This window comes from Lathyrus oleraceus, chromosome 7 (genome assembly GCF_024323335.1).
Source record: "Lathyrus oleraceus cultivar Zhongwan6 chromosome 7, CAAS_Psat_ZW6_1.0, whole genome shotgun sequence".
Lineage (NCBI taxonomy): Eukaryota > Viridiplantae > Streptophyta > Magnoliopsida > Fabales > Fabaceae > Lathyrus > Lathyrus oleraceus.
This window is the reverse complement of record NC_066585.1, coordinates 99,388,908-99,406,472: the sequence shown is the minus strand read 5'-3', so window position 1 is coordinate 99,406,472 and position 17,565 is coordinate 99,388,908. Positions and strand designations below refer to the sequence as shown.

At 36.0% G+C, this 17,565-nt stretch overlaps 2 protein-coding genes across 2 annotated transcripts; both read right to left on the bottom strand.

Annotated features, from left to right (window-relative positions):
* Positions 1-214: 214 nt before the first annotated feature.
* On the bottom strand, positions 215-2,998 carry LOC127101317 (probable mitochondrial adenine nucleotide transporter BTL3). Its single transcript, XM_051038693.1, has 4 exons — positions 2,338-2,998; positions 1,858-2,161; positions 1,029-1,496; positions 215-763 (listed from the first exon to the last, which is right to left on the bottom strand). Exons 1-4 carry the CDS (start codon positions 2,778-2,780, stop codon positions 689-691), a joined length of 1,290 nt encoding a protein of 429 aa, XP_050894650.1. The 5' UTR covers positions 2,781-2,998; the 3' UTR covers positions 215-688.
* A 1,682-nt stretch (positions 2,999-4,680) lies between these two features.
* On the bottom strand, positions 4,681-7,988 carry LOC127101318 (ras-related protein RABH1e). The gene is made up of 6 exons (XM_051038694.1): positions 7,744-7,988; positions 7,100-7,170; positions 6,636-6,724; positions 6,088-6,199; positions 5,361-5,451; positions 4,681-5,135 (listed from the first exon to the last, which is right to left on the bottom strand). The coding sequence occupies exons 1-6, from the start codon at positions 7,858-7,860 to the stop codon at positions 4,992-4,994; spliced, it is 624 nt and encodes a 207-aa protein (XP_050894651.1). The 5' UTR covers positions 7,861-7,988; the 3' UTR covers positions 4,681-4,991.
* Between the last annotated feature and the right edge of the window lie 9,577 nt (positions 7,989-17,565).

The window sequence follows — 17,565 nt, the reverse complement described above, 5'->3', positions numbered from 1 at the left end:
AATTTTATAAAACACTTCATAATTTATCTTTTTCATACCATAATATTTCTTAATAGTGTGAAAAGTCAAAACCGACTTAGAATATAAATCAAAGGAAGTAGTTAGTTAAAATCTATCATTACACTTGTTTTCAAAAGATTATAAAATCATTTTACTTACACATTTTAAAAAAGTTGTTTTTTATTTCCTCAAAAGAAGTCTGTCAAACTAAGAGTTGTGGTTGAATAAAAAGTATATCATTGAGGTATTAGTCATATTCATACCATGAATTGTAATTTGTAAACTCATATCAGCCAAACATCCAAAGCTATCAACATAAAAAAAAAACCAAAAAGACTTCAAGATGTGGCCTAAAGGTATGAATGAGACACTCAAGGAGTATTGTGAAGAAGGTGCAGAGTTCAATTTCTACTACTAACAGATTTTTCTATCCTAATAAACTAATCATTAACATTTGTCTATAAAAAAAGAGCAAAGTTTCATGATCTTTTCATGGAGTCTCCTATTCATTAAAGGATTGCCAGCTGCATAATCCAACGGACCTTCACATTGAGTATGTCAAACTGATAAAATGTGTGAATAATCAGCCAAATCTCTCGGGTCCATTATGTCGACACATTTGTGGAGAAAACTCACCTTCAATGATCAAACTATATCTGATGTTTGAATTGCTTGTATGATAATCTATCTAAGTTGATTCTACTTTGAGAACTATCTTCATGAACTCGTATACAAAGTAACTAATAGCAGCAGATGGTAACACCTGAAAGTCACAGAATTGATAAAACCATGTTGAATCATGAGTTTTTAATGATCAGACGATTACAATTTACTGACAGTATAAAAAGTCGAAACAAAAATCATATAATATTGATATCGGTTCTCAGATAGGCGACTACATGAAATTTAATGTACAACTTGCTGCACAGAACAAAGTATATATATATATATATATATATATATATATATATATATATATATATATATATATATATATATATATATATATTCCAGAGAAGATATTATACCTGCAATAAGCTGGGAGTTAATCCTGCATAGAGAGCAGGAACACCTCCTTGCTCAACAATCTTGACACAAGTCGCCAGCGCGTTCAACCGGGTTGCCTGAACTTGCAATTGAAGCTGTCTCCTTACAACTTCAAAGGGATATGTAGCAGCTTCAGAACAACAACCAGCAATAGCACCATATAATAAAGTTCTAACGGTGCCCAATTCCAGTTGTTCCAAAGCATTCAAATCCTGAGCCTCTTCTTTCATATATTGGATTCTTTTCATTCCCTCGGGCGAATGCAGATATGCTGACTTTAAAATATCGTAAACACCATAGTAGACAGCCCCTGAAGGTGCCATGCTGATAATGGAGGGTACTAAACCTTTGTAAAGAGAAAAGAAGCCCTCCGTTTTGATCATATGACGGAAGACACCAATTACACCTCCCAATGCTTCACCACCAGGTGCTACCATAACCGTCCTGATCTGAAAGAAACCGCTCTTAGAATGCAACTACAAATTTTAAGCATTCCAAATCTTCAAAGATGAGACACAATATATATCGACCATCAACAGCGCCTTTGGTATTCAATTAAATTCTTAAAGACGGGCTTTTTTAAATAAAACATGATGCAAGTTTCAAGGTTATTGTTATATAACAACGATTATGCTACAATCAAGGAGCATCCTTGAGAAATATAAATATCAATGATTGTAACTATGTGATGCAATTACAGCAAGGAATCAATTTCCATCATATCATACTTGTCATAGCATCATAATCCAAAGAAAACTTAAACACGTACAAGAAAAAAAGTAGTATCGAAGTCCATGAATTTCAACTCACAGTGTCCATGGGCAAGCAGAGCAAGGTAGCCGTAATCCCTGCAGCAGCACCAGCAACAAACCTCTCAAAATTTGTGGATTCTTCATTCCCCAACATTCTCACCAGTTTAGTTTTATATGTATCATACGCATAAAAGTTTATAGCCTTAAAAGGCGCCGTCCGAAGAATATTCACAAAATTTCCTTTCCAAAAACCTTTCAGCCCTTGAGAAACTGCAATTGTCTGAATGAGCTCAACAAGACTCTTCTGTTCCCCGCGAACAATGTATTCGAGCTTAAGTCTCTCAAGTGGTGCAACAAAAGTCCTGAAAAACCAACACAATTTACACTTACCTTCAAACTCCAATTTCATGACCCTTTTCCATAAACATATGATTAAGGTAAAATATTAAAAACTAACAGAGTCCATTAAGATATCAACATCAGAATCCATGTTGTGACAAACTATAACAGTGATTATTAGAGATTAAGAAGTGACGACCTTGAGACCATGGCGGAAAAAGCACCAGCCCAGAGATGTTTGGTCATGTTAACAGCACCGGATCCGTTAACCCGAATACTCTCCTTCTCCTTCTCGTTCTCTTGATACACACCTTCTTCCACTTTTTTCTCGTGTTGCTCCGAAACTCCATTGGATTCTCGAGTGTATCTATGGCTATTATCTGCGTCGGTTCCGTTTATGGACAGACTCAAGGACGAGAAAACGCAATTGCCACCATTAATGGCACCTTCTACCCTGAGAATCTCGTAACCGACCCTTTTTCTGATACACCAAGAAAAACATGAAACTGTGGATGAATTGGATGAAGAAGAAGAAGATGGAATTGATGTAATGAAGGATGTGGGAAGGGTGGTAGCGTCAAGGAAAAGACCACCTGGGAAGAACAAATCTGAGGGTTTGTTTTGTTTGATCAAGTGGGACATTGTTTTTGTTTTTGTTTTTGTTTTGAGTTTTTGACGTTTTGGTTGGAATGTGTGAGGAAGTTAAGAAAGGAATGAAATGCGATTTGGGTGTTGAAGGAACTATTTTAATTGAAGATTCATAGTTTCCACCGTCGCAAACTGCATTGTGTTTGGTTTGGTGACGGAGGTTGGTGTATCGTGCTTCTTTATTTAAATAATCACTTAATTATAAAATGCAAAAAACTTTTTTTTTTACTTTCCACTTTCCTAAATTTCAATTTTGCCTTTAGTGGTTTTTAGTTTCTTTATTAGTACTACTACTTTCGAGTTTTCCATTTTTAATCTAATTTTATCGTTTTTAAATGATTCTCTTTACCTAGCTTTTTGTGACTAGTACTGTTGTGCAATTCTGATGCTGCGTGGGTCACAATCACATGAGTGTGATTCACATATCAAGCGTGTTGTTAAAAGACTCTCTCTTTTATTGTTGTTGTCGCGGAAATACTAAAGTAGAGGAATTCTTGTTGTCTCGGACGCCTCCAAGTAGCAAAATCTTTGGTTTGTGGGCTTATAAGTTACGCTCACGACTAGGACGTACAACTTCAATTTTGTATCATAGTTAACAAAATTTACATACATGTGACAGTGAATTCTAATTGTTATGAAATTCATGAAAGATTTAAGAGTGTAAAAATATTTTATATTATATTTTTTTTCTCAATTTTTATTTTTATTTGAATTTAATTAATATACACGGATAATGTAAAGATTTTTTAACTGTCACTTAATCACAATCACTAATTTATTTAAAATATTTGACTTTTATTTTAAACATTTAAAAAATAATACAGACGGATGATTCTAATGCATTGACAATGTAAATTTTTTTTACACTGACGGTGACATATAATCCATCAAATGATGTATTTAATTTTAAATTAATGATATGACATAACAAAATGTTATAATTCAATCAATCACAGACGTATAACCCGTCAAATGATATGTTTAATTTTAAATTACATAATAATTTTTTTTTAATTCTATTGAAGGATGGTGTAAAATTAATTTATATTAACAATATATTATCTTTAATCTCTATATATAAATGGTTGTGATGTACTAGTAGATTAAAGTTGTAAAATAGTTTTATGCTCGGTACAACTTTAATTTACACCATCACACTGTATATCTTTAATTTACATATTCTCATTACAACTTTAATTTACACCATCACACTGTCATGTTTACAACTTTACATATTCTCAATATAAAGTTGAGCAAAATACTCTGGCGTGTGGAGAAAACTGACCCCTTGGTATATGTTTAGGACTTAGGTCCTATCACATCATTTATGATCTTCTTCAAGCAAAATAAAAACAAAATTCCAATCCTTTTCACTTCTTCTTGTTTCCACCAACTGTTCTCGTTTAACTAGTTTGATTCTCTAGTACGGCCCTACCCTGGTTCAAACATTCCTTTTCGTCTAAACTCACCAGACACAATACGCAATGATCAAACTATTTTTCTTTGCTTGATACATGTTATAATTGTGGTTGAGATAATGCCATTTTATGCCGGATATTGTTAAAAGTAGTTGAAATTTTTTTCAAATAATATACTTTCATGATACAGAAATGAGGTTGATCAAATAATTTGGATATAATCATACTGAAAATAAAATATAATATCCAAATTAAAAAAATGTTAGTTTTAGATTTAACAAAAAAAATAGTTTGACTTCCCAGACACAACTCATTTTATAGATTTGCTTGGTTCATATTAGTCGATTTTCAAGTCAACACCAAAAATCCCCGATCATCTACAAAGCATGCAACTCTACTTTTCATAGGACCTGGAGTGTCCTAAAGCAATAGGGATCCGTTGGGGGGTTATATATTTCTGGCCTTGCACTTGCATATACATTCAATCATTCATTATGAAATATTTGAAAAAGAGAAGATAACATACATCTAGGACAGAATTTAGAGGGCTTGTTTATTACCTGTATTCTTACATCCAGGGACTAATGGCATAACAAATGAAAAAATAACTATCAATCTTTTTTGTCACGCATCAAAACATTACCGCAACTTGTCCCATGCACCAATTAACTGATGGATCATTGATGTGAAAGCACACTTCCTCTACCTTCACATGACAATTATGAGGTCATTCCCAGTATTATGCTCACTGAATATGTATATCTCCTGATTCTAAGGAGAATCTCCTCTAACATGCACAACCTCCTCCCTGCTGCTCTGTATTGGATGAATTCACCGTGGGTTTTAAATTTACGTCAACCATGTCTTCCTGTTTTGTAGAAGAAAGAGTTTCCATCCCTGGCAAGGCAGAAGCAATCTTCCGAAACAAAGGCTGCAATTTTGCATTGACACAGGACAATGAGGAAACAAGAACTAACATGGGAAAATGATATGCTTGAAAATGAAAACTAGTTGGTTATGACTTTGAAGTTAATCATATCAGCATTTTGCACATTGATATTATAGATCACGTGCACCGTAGATAGTTGAGGAGCATGCTCTAATAAACCAAAAACACCAAAGCAAGTAAGAACTATGAAAGTTCATTAGTTTTCACCTTGATATTGAAGCCTGCTTTTGCACTTGTTTCTATAAACATGATTCCAAACTCTTTGGACTTGGTATCTCCTTCCTCTATAGAAACTTGCCTGTTAAGTAACAAAATGAACATGTAAGAAATAATTAGACTGTAACATTGCAATACTTGAAACTTCAAAGCCAAACACAAAGTGCAAGCTACCTGGTAATATAAAATTAGATGGTAACATCATAATGCTAGTAACTATTAATCCATAATTCACACCCTAAAGAAATTTACACTTAAGTATCTGAAACTATATTTAGTCTACCAGACATTTGCTATTCTAGATTAAAAAGAAACTCCATTATTGTAGATATCAACTTCACTGCAAATATGGTTTTTGATATGATAGATAACAATATAAAGTAGTCTTAGTAAGATCCTCTATATTTTGAGTGTTGTTTAATCAATGTATTATAATATCAAGTTGATTGTGATCAACCTTCGTGGATGTAATTAATGAATTAATTAATTGAATTGGTTATTAGGCACTCCACTGCAAGACACCAATTCTATCATATCAAAACTATATAAAGAACATGGTAAATTATTAACAATCTCTTTACCAAAAATTTGAGCAAATAAGCAAGATGCATTTAACATAATATGAAAAATCCCATATGATATTCCACAAAAACTAAACCATATCCAGTTAGAAAACTGGTTGTGAATATATAGACTGAGCTCAGAACTCAGCACTCACCTTTTCTCGACAAGATCAGTTTTGTTTCCAACCAAGACAATGATAACATCACTGCCTCGTTCTTGACGCACCTCCTCAACCCACTTGCTAGTGTTCAGAAATGATTGCCTGTCTACATTAGAACAGCTTACTTAGGGCTAATAACTAATTGAGGTTAAATATACTGGTATTTATCTGAAAAATTAGTATTGTACAGGCTAAATAACTTCCAAATCCAAATACGGAAATAGTTCAGATATAAAGAAGTTGAAAGAGAACAGACATATGCTTGAATGCAGGCACACACATCCAGGAAGGGAGGGAGAGAGATGTTCTCATGAGTCATGAAAACATAATGTGTTTCTAGAAAATATCAGAGCAGTCACTCTCACTCAAACACCAATAAATTGAAGAATGCATTCATTTGCTACAGAATCCATTTCCTCGAGTAACACACTCAGTCTTGGAATTCCACATCAAGAGAAAATCAGCAAAGATAAAACATAAAATAAAAACCTAACATCATGTTAAATAGATAATGAAATTAACATTAAAAACATTAAACTTACTAGCTACATCATATACAATAACTGCAACAGAAGAATCTCTTATGTAGCTTGGAATGAGACTTCTAAATCTTTCTTGGCCTGCAGTATCCCTGGAAATTAAATACACTAAAATCAGATATAGTAAAAAGAAAAGGTGAAACAAAAAATACCTACATAGCTAAAACACCGGTAGTAATTTTAAAAAACCGTATGCGACAGCAAAAACGGCGGCGATAAAACGATATCAGCAAATGCTGATACCGTTATTCACCGCTTTTATGTTAAAGAACAAATTGTAGTTAATTCACACCGCGACGACCGCAATCATTATTGCGACAATCGCAAAAGCTTTTACGCGATCGCAACGCGATCACGGCCGTTTATAAAACCTAATGTCTCCTCTAAAACAACTTCTTAAAAATGAACACACATATAGAAATAGACTGAGCTTGTACATATATGATTTGAAAAGGAACTTATCCTACCAAAGCTGCAAACGAACAGTTCTATCTTCAAGGTACATTGTTTTTGACAAAAAGTCAATACCGATAGTAGCCTGAAATTTTAAGACCAAAAATTTTGTAAGCAACATAGAGAAGGAAAATGCTAATGCTCAAATGAAAATCAACAAAAAGAAAATAAGGCTCAATTTAAAGCTATCTTTGTGAATGCTAATAAAAATGACAAGCATTATAAGATTTTGGAAATTTAACAAGCCTCTTAAAAATCAACACAGCTATAATAATCAAGACCTTGAAAAGAACTTATCAACGAATTTCAAGCTCTTCTACACTATCAAGAGTTTCACAGACTCAAATCACGGATCCCTGATTCCTGAATGTTCAAATTGATATAAAGCTGGTTGAATGAAAATTTAGGGATAGATAATCCAAAGTTATAATGAATCACTTGTGATCATCGATCAAAATCATACTAATTCTTATTAATCCACGTGATAGTAATAGTAACATACACATATATTAACGCATATCGTAAATGTCATATCTGTGATCAAAAATAAGAAATTAACAGAAAATCAACGCATTCAATTCCAGTTTGATTTCACCTAATAAACCATACCAAAATCAAAATCGAGATAGAGTATGAATGAAAAGGAGGAATACGGAACCTGATAGGTGGTGTCGAATTTGTCGTACATGAAACGGGTGATGATGCTGGTTTTACCAACCGATTGATCGCCTAAGAAAACGAGTTTGTATTTGGCGAGAGGTGAAACCGTCGCCATGTGTGAGAAATGGTTTGTTCTCGCTCAATGAAATTTGAGATCTGAATGAATCTCTGAAAAATGTGTTCTTCTGAAAACCAAAACAAAAGAGAAAGAGACGAAATGAAAGATGACGAAAAAAAATACACGCCATTTTCGACTGAGTCGTATTTATATATGGAGCCGAAACCGCTAACCACGTTGCCAACTTTCTTATTACCTTTTTCGCCCCTCTTCTTTCTTTAATTATTCTTTTAGTCCCTAATCGATACATAAATTAATTCATATTTTCCTAAGTTAAATAAATTATTTTAAAAATTAATATTATAATTACGAAATAATAATAATCGATTGATAGGATGTTTTCTTACCAATATTATGAAATTAGAATTTCTCCACTAAACACGAAAGGATAACAAACAATTATTTAAAAAGTAAAGTGTTTTCTTTCATTCATTTGTAGTTTGATTTGGTTGTTTTTTGAAATAAAATCAAATTAAATAAAACAAAATCAAACACTTTGTCTAGGTTTTTTTTTTAAAAAAATTATTGGATTATACATACAAAAATAGATAGATGACAATATAATTTTATATTTAATCATTCATACACTATTAAATAACAGCAAACTCATCATATTTGGACAACAATTTCTCATTTAATATATAAAATCATACGAGACAAAAGTGAAATAATAAACATAAAATACGTCAAAATATTATAATAATAAAAAAAAGGAGATGAGAGATTTGTGAAGATGAAAGAGAAAGAACAAAAAAAAGAGAGAGATTAGAGAAGAAGATGTGTGATAAAAACGAAATTGAAAGAAAGAAAAATAATATAAAAATGAAAAAAGAAAGAATATAATAGAGTGGAGATTAGAGAAGAAGAGATAAGATGCATATGGAGAATAAGGTTAAAACCCTAAGTGTGAGAAAGAGAAAATTATTTGGAATAGTAAGGTTAATGCATAATAGGTTTAGGTTTGAGTTGGATGAGAGTTAATTGAATTTTGGGTTGTAACACAATGCAGTTTGATTCAGTTTGCAAAATACAATCCGCAAATCGAACCGTCAATACTAAAAAAACACAAATAATAACGGTTGCTAAACACGTATAATAACAATTTCACGTCTATTGTTAGGTAACATGCGATTGTATGTATGTTGGTTTACACAACGGACGAATGAATGTGGTGGTATGTTAGATAGCGTGCTACTTATAACAACGGTTACAGAAACCAACCGTTGTGAAATAATATAACTCTATACGTCGGTTGTTTGTTCTAACAGTGATGATATGTGTAAGAGTTTATTATAAAATATGGGATGACTTGTTTTTCCCTGACCCTCGTTAACCATATACAACCATTCAAATATATTTTTGAGATATCAATCAGAAAAATTAAATTATTCCTGAAAAATAACTCAAACAGTCCAATGTTTTTTGAATTCCATGCATCTTTGTTACCTTGGATTTTTCGACTTGACTATAAGTATCAAGTATTAATGGGACAACAATGAATATGGTAGGTTGAAGGACAAGGTAAAATGAAGTCGAATGGAAACCGAGCTGATGCTAGATCGGAAGTCACGTATAATGATGTCGGTCGAAGTAACTCCATGTCGAAGGGCATTGTAAGAGTTCGTGGACTTAGTGAAATTGAATACTATGTTATGTTGGCTAAGGTTGAAGTTCATCATTACAATGGAAACAGTGTCGACTTGGGCATTGCATGTGGAAAATACTAGAGTGGGTTATCGTAGCATGGTTGACATTAAAGATTTTGACGTGGTAAGTAAATTCTTGATGAGCAGTAAAAATTGTTAAGATATTTGAATGGTGTTAAAAGAGCGGGAACTGGTTTAATATATACGGTTACTCGAAGACATGTGGAGGCTCGTCGAAGAGAACCGCTGCATGGGGATGAAACATGTCGTGATAAGGTTAGTGTACTTTTCTTGGATAGTTATTTTATAGTAGTATATAAAGGACTCATGTTCATTTGGGAAGGGGTCCGTAATTGTACACATATTCTGTAAACTCAAAGTATCTGCGCATTTGAGAAACGAGTGAGAAAAATATACGTATGTGTTCCACAATTTATTAATTTCAAGTCTTTTCACATTTAAGTATCTTTTATGCATTGAGTTACCTTTCGATTTCAGTTTACAATTCATGCTTCTACTTCATCTTGCATTTTGTTTTCAATCTTTATTTTGAAAATCTTTTATTCCAAATCTTGCTTCAAAGTAACATTGAAATAAATCTAAGAAGTTACCCTTCGATTTCGATACAGAATGTTGTTCAAAACCATAAATGCACATAAATATGTCCTAGGAGATTTTCGAGTTTGATCCCTTAAGTATTAATAGAGATTTGTATTTATTTACCAAATTTCTCAGTAAACAAATTGGCACACTCGGTGGAACCCTTTTTGTGTGTGTTTTTACTTTGCATTTTCGAAATTTTATAATTCTTCATTCCATTAACTTCTCATTCTCTGAGTGTGAGTGTGCATGAGATTATGGGTGATAAAATAACAAAGAGAGAATTTAGGAGACCTGTAAGGAGATATGTCAGGAGAATAACCACTCTCAAGAATAACAATGGAGAACAACCTACTAGTAGTGCTGGGAGGAGCACAGTTTCTGCACCAATGACGGAGCCCATTCCTTCGATTGCTAGTACTACGAAAATACTGTCTACGACGATTGCACTTATGACTTTATCTGAAGGGGCAGTTTTGTCTCAAATTCCTCAGAGTCACCCAGTGACTCCTAGACCATTCGTGGCATCTGATTTCAAGCCTTTTGCCATAAATTTCACAAAGCCCATGCCAGGGCATGAATAACCTTATGGAATGCCAACGACAATGATGGCTAGTTTACATAATAACCCATCAAAATTTTACGATAACATTGTGAATGCGTATTCACCAATCATGGCATCTGGTTCAACCATAAGCAACCATGGTCGAACTATGCAACCCCACGTGGGAATGGGATTTGGGTCTCAGGCAATGCATGCCTTGACAACAAATTTTATCATGGAAACACGACAACATATGGATGAGAGTAACCATGACATGGTAAATACTCTAACACAACATATGGGTACGATATTCAATCCATTGATTCAAAACATGAATCAGAGTTACCAACAATTGGCAACTCAAATGACTAGAATTGCTGGTTTTTTTGGCACTCCCCCGGTGCAGGTTCGACCTGTGGTTCAACTCCAAGTCGTTAGAAAAGTTCGGAATGAGGGGTTGGTTTTGGAGGAAAACACTATGAACCAGGGACAACAAGTGCTGCCCCAATTGGTCGAACAAGAGATACCTAGAGAGAAAGAAACGTCTACCTATTGTGATTGTTAATCGAAATCAGGACGCTGACCAAGTAGTCCATCCGGGAAATTCGTTAGGGGAAAACTTGTTGACTATGATTTTATCCATTTTCTCCCTTATATACAAAGGCTTAAGATAATACATCATGCATGCATCAGGTTTCTCGAATATGGCTCGTTGTTCTTCTACAACGCCATTATTCGTCACGTAGTAACATAACAGATTCTGATTTGCAACCTCTTTAACCACCGAGTCATCTTCCGCTTCAAAGACTTCTGAGATATAGTCGTACTCTACGGGTAAGACTGACACAATATTGTAAGCAACCTCGAGATCATTTTTTGATCCCGTGTCAAAATTGTCTATGACCATTTCGCCATTAGGATGTGCTATGGGATCAGAGCTACATTTTTACAATGGTGCCACAACTAGAAATAATCTCTACTTAACTTTTTTCTTTTTGCCATTTCCCTTATTTTTTTTTGCATGTTCTTTGTTGTTGGTGTTTGATCCTGAGGCCTCATATGCTTCTTTCTTGTTCATTTGGTGTCGGCGCCATTGTGTTCTTATCATGTGAGTCTTTCATTTATAATTTTGAGCACCATAAGAATACCTCTTCTACACGTGAGAGTTATCGTTGTAGGAGGATCATACTCCCATGTCAACTACCTTTCACTTCTACTGGTTTGAGCCTTGTTGGTTCAAAGGTCTAACCATTCTCCTTTAGGTGCGTTAGAAGGAGGAACGTAAGTCCTTTTATGGTTTCAGGCTTCCTTTGGAAGTACTGGTTCTTGTGTGGAATGCCTCTCTTGTCCAAAATGAATCAGGATGTCAATCCACCTCGTCTACCCTTCCTTGGATTTGAGACTCTGGAACTTTTAAAGCCTTTCGCATCTTCTTAATCAAACACTTCACTACACCTAGGGCATAACATGAACATGGAGCTATTTAATTTGCCTTGATTTAAAAAGTCGATGAGCTCTTTTTCTGACTTAGGGAACCCCACTTTCATCTTTTCAGTAACATCTTCTGCAGTATTCTGATTACGACAGGTTCAACAAAATGTTCCTCTTCAACTTGGAGGGGAGCATTGTAACACCCCGATAATAATAAAATAATTATTTAAATTGAGTTAATAATGTAATTATTAATTTAATTGAATAATTAGAAATTTTATTATTATTATTTTTGGATTATTATTATTTTGGGAAAATATATATATGTTGGAATAAGGAAAAGTTCTCATTTGGAAAAGCATTTCACGTGAAAACAGAACAGAGAAGCATCGTGAGAGAAAAAGGAAAAAGGGCAGAGAAGAGGAGCTGAAGAGCAAAGGTTGGAGAACGAAAGCTTGAAGCTCAAAGATTCTGCCGGATTGTCAAGGTAAGGGGGGTTTATCTCGAGTAATGGGTATTATGGGAGAATATGTGATGGGTAGTAATAAGCTGTTAATTTGACCCTAATTGGGAATTGTGAATGCTGAAAATTTGTTGGATGAACCGTGTGAGAAGTTGAAATTAAATCGGTAATTGAGTCTGTTGTAATTTTCCGATCGTATAGCTTTTTACGGAATCGGATTCGGAGGTCCGGAAGTCCTCCAACGGCGGAAAATGCGGAGAATTCTGCATTCTGCCTTTGAGTTAGCGCAGGAACAGCTTCTGTCTTGCGTTAACCGGTTAACCCAGGGTGTTAACCGGTTAACACTGTGTTGGATTATGAATATGTGCTGTTTTGTCTGCGTTAACCGGTTAACCCAGGGTGTTAACCGGTTAACACTGTTGTCATTTCTGATATTTGGCTGTTTGTGCTGCGTTAACCGGTTAACCCAGGGCGTTAACCGGTTAACACTGTTAAAAATTGAGACAGAAGGCGTGTTGTGCTGCGTTAACCGGTTAACCCAGGGCGTTAACCGGTTAACGCTGTAGCAGAATGGAAAAATTGTTGTTTTAACTGTTGTGTACCTATGTGAGAGTTGGCCTATGTTGCCTATGGTGTAATAGGGATTAATTCCCGCTGTTTTGAGTAGGAGATGTAATATTAGAATGTACTAATATTGTAGTGGTTGTTTGGCATAATCTGACATGCTTATGTGATGAAATATTGCTGATGTATAATGATGTATATGATGCGGTGAACGTATATATTATGCATGATGTTGTAAATGTATGCAGTTGTGAATAGACTATTCGATGGCGTAGAGTGCGAGCATGTGTCTATTCTTGAGTTGTTGTTGATGTTGTATTGCTAGGCGATTAGCATGCGTAGTTTAGCCTTTGGGGCTGTAGCTGATTCCCATGGTGAGGAATTAGTGAGTTGTGAATCGTTGTTGATGTTTGCATACTAGATGATTAGTGTGCATAGTCTAGCCTTTGGGGCTGTAGCTAATTCCCATGGTGAGGAATTAGTGAGTGAGTCACTAGGTCTCAAATGAGTGGGACTAGTGAGCTTAGTAGCCGTATCTGGAGGGATCGGTGAGCTTGAACTATATGTTCGAGAAGAGACGGTACCGCATTTCATGGAGTCTCATTGCATAATGAATGCATGGCATAGCCTGTGGGGCTGTAGCTAATTCCCATTGTGAGGAATTAGTGAGTAAATCGTTGTGTTGTGTTGTTGGTGTTGAATATGGTTTGAGGATTATACATATGATATATATTATTGTTGAATATGATGTTTGGACGGATATTGCCGTTGCTGAATGCGTAGTCTGGTTAGGGTGAATTGATGTGTGATTTACTTAGCATTACATGTTGTTCTATAATGCTTATTATATTGATTGAGGAACTCACCCTTACAACCCATTTTTCAGGTAACGAGAAATGAATTGAATAGAAGCTAACGCTTGGAGTCTATAGTAGTGTCCTATGGGTCATGCTCTGGTAGATGTAACATCGGGAGGGAACCTTTTCGTTGTATTGTTGGAAATTGTCGAATTAGTTACATGTATGGTGTTACATGTCTCATGCTGATGTTGAATTCTATTCCGCTGCGTATTATGCAACTGTTTTATTTGATAAATAAATGAGCATGACAGGATGTTTTGATAAATGTTGTGAAATGATTGTGTGACACCCTTCGGGGCATAATTACTCTGATTGATAGGTTATTATATTAAATTAAATATTTTGGGGTACTTAGAAGGGTGTTACATTAGTGGTATCAGAGCATAGTCGGTCGTGTCGAGTCGTAATTATTCTGTTTTCCCTGTACGGGATAGGTGTTGTGTAACCCTATCAATACTTATTGTTTTAGTTTGTTGGGTTTTCAGAATAGAGATGGCTGGAAGAGGTAGAGATGATGCTGCAATTGCTGAGGCTCTGGGTATGCTAGCTGGAGTACTTGGAGGAAATCCAAATGTTGTAGGAATGGGAGCTGCTCGTCAACTGAGTGAGTTCCAGAAGAACAATCCTCCAATGTTCAAAGGAGCATACGATCCAGATGGTGCTCAGAAGTGGTTGAAGGAGATTGAGAGGATCTTCAGAGTAACTGAGTGTGCTGATAACCAGAAGGTCAGGTTCGGTACACATATGCTGTCAGAGGAAGCTGATGATTGGTGGGTTGCTACCCGCACTGAGTTGGAATCTGCTGGGAATGCTGAGATTACTTGGGCTGTGTTCAGGGAGAGATTTCTGAGGAAGTATTTTCCAGAGGATGTCAGAGGGAAGAAAGAAATAGAATTCTTGGAATTGAAACAGGGTAACAGGACTGTTACTGAGTATGCTGCGAAGTTCACAGAGCTGTCAAAGTACTATACTCCCTATAATGAGGCTGCTGGAGAATTTTCGAAGTGTGTGAAGTTTGAGAACGGGTTGCGTCCCGAGATCAAGCAGGCGATTGGATATCAGAGGATTAGAGTGTTTTCTGATTTGGTTGACTGTTGCAGAATTTTTGAACAGGATTCCAAGGCTAGAGCAGAGAGCTATCAGCAGAGGGTTGATAGGAAGGGTAAGAATCAGATGGATCGTGGAAAACCGTATGCAGCTGGCAAAGGTTTTCAGAAGCAGAGTGGGATGAAGAGGCCTAGTGGGGGAGACTCTAGTGCTCCTGTTAAGTGTTATAGATGTGGTCGGGCTGGACATCGTGTTCACGAGTGTACCAGTGCTGAGATGAAGTGTTTCAAGTGTGGGAAAGGTGGTCACTTGGCTGCAGAGTGCCGATTGAAGACTGTAACTTGTTTCAACTGTGGAGAGTTGGGTCATATCAGTCCCCAGTGTCCTAAGCCGAAGAAGGAGAATCAGTCAGGAGGCAAGGTTTTTGCTCTATCAGGTTCTGAGACTTCTGCAGATGATCGTTTGATCAGAGGTACGTGTTATATTAATGGCTTTCCTCTTATAGCTATTATTGACACAGGTGCTACTCATTCTTTTATATCTGTGGATTGTGCTGTGAAGCTTAAGTTAGAGATATCTGAGATGCGTGGAAGTATGGTGATTGATACTCCTGCAAAGGGTTCAGTGACTACTACTTCGGTTTGTTTGAGTTGTCCTTTGAATATTTTTGGTAGAGATTTTGGGATAGACCTTGTGTGTCTTCCATTGGTGCAGATTGACGTTATCTTGGGTATGAACTGGTTGGTGTTTAACCGAGTTTCTATCAATTGTTTTGATAAGACTGTGATATTTCCTGAGGTTGAGGAAGGAAAGAGTTTGTTTCTATCAGCGAGGCAGGTGAATGAGGAAGTAGCTGATGGGGCAGAGTTGTTTATGCTGTTAGCGACTTTGGAGGCTAAAGATAAACTGATGATTGGCGATCTAGCTGTGGTGTGTGATTTTCCTGATGTGTTTCCGGAAGAAGTGAATGAGTTACCGCCAGAGCGTGAAGTTGAGTTCTCGATTGAAGTGGTACCTGGTACTAGACCGATATCGATGGCTCCGTATCGTATGTCTGCTGTTGAGTTAACTGAATTGAAGAGTCAGTTGGAAGATCTGTTGGATAAGAAGTTTATTCGTCCGAGTGTGTCACCGTGGGGTGCACCAGTGTTGTTGGTTAAGAAGAAGGAAGGTACTATGAGGTTGTGTGTGGACTACAGGCAACTGAATAAAGTGACGATCAAGAATCGGTATCCCTTGCCGAGGATTGATGATTTGATGGACCAGTTGGTTGGTGCAAGTGTATTCAGCAAGATAGATTTGAGATCTGGGTATCATCAGATACGAGTAAAAACTGAAGATATTCAGAAGACTGCTTTCAGGACGAGGTATGGACATTATGAGTATTCTGTAATGCCTTTTGGTGTGACTAATGCGCCTGGAGTATTTATGGAGTACATGAATAGGATTTTCCATCCGTACTTAGATCAGTTTGTCGTGGTGTTTATTGATGACATTTTGGTGTATTCGAAATCTGAAGAAGAGCATGCTGTCGCACCTCGAAAAAATGGGGATACGACTTCAAAGCGAAGCGCGATCGCACGCTCGCAATGATGGACTGAACAGAGTCGCCACCGAACTTTATTTATTCCTAAAAAGGAAAGGGGAAATATCGATAAAACCCAAGACAAAAGAAAGGATAAGATATGGTCATCGCAACCAATATCAGGGTTCGGGAGTCGATTACGCAAGGGGAAGGTATTAGCACCCCTCACGTCCGTTGTACTCAACGGGAACCATTAGGTCAGTCGTGTGCGTTAATGTTAGTTTGAAACGATAGGCTTTTCAAATTATTAGGTGGGAAAGAAAGAGTAAAAGAGAGGAAGATGTTTTTGGATTTTTTAACGAAGGACTAAACCTAAGTTTTTTATTAGTGGGCCTGACAAGATTTACAAATCCTGCTCCTACGTATCTCAAAAGAGAAATCAAGGCTTACGTAGTTCTGGGTAGAAAAATGTTTGTTTGTTGGTCGATTTTAGCGAAAGCTATATTGTATTAATCGACGAAAACATTGTTTTACCCAAAACAGATGAGGAGTGAACGCATACCACACATCGAACGGATTTATAAATCTACATTCGGAAAAGCGTCATTTATCTCTACTCAACAATCGTGGTCGAAACATTGTTTTGTATCACTTAAGACAATATATCTTTCGTTTATGAAAAAGGTTTTTGATTAGTCGCACGGCGGCGAGAAAAAAGGGTTTAATTGGTTAGATGTATTTTGAGTGATGGCGAGAACTTGGATGAGCGAGATATACATCTCGAATCCTAGCCTCAGGAGTGCATGGTATACACCATGTTCCATTTCCATCTTTATTAAAAAAGTTAAGATAGGAATTAAGTATTTTTGGAATTTGATTGAGAAAGGGTTTGAAGAAACCTCATTGACAATTTTAGGCGATGGCGAGAGTTAAGATTGGCGAGGCATACGTCTCGAATCTTAACCTCAGGAGTGCGCGGTATACACCACGTTCCATTTCCATCTTTATTGAAAAAGTCTTGA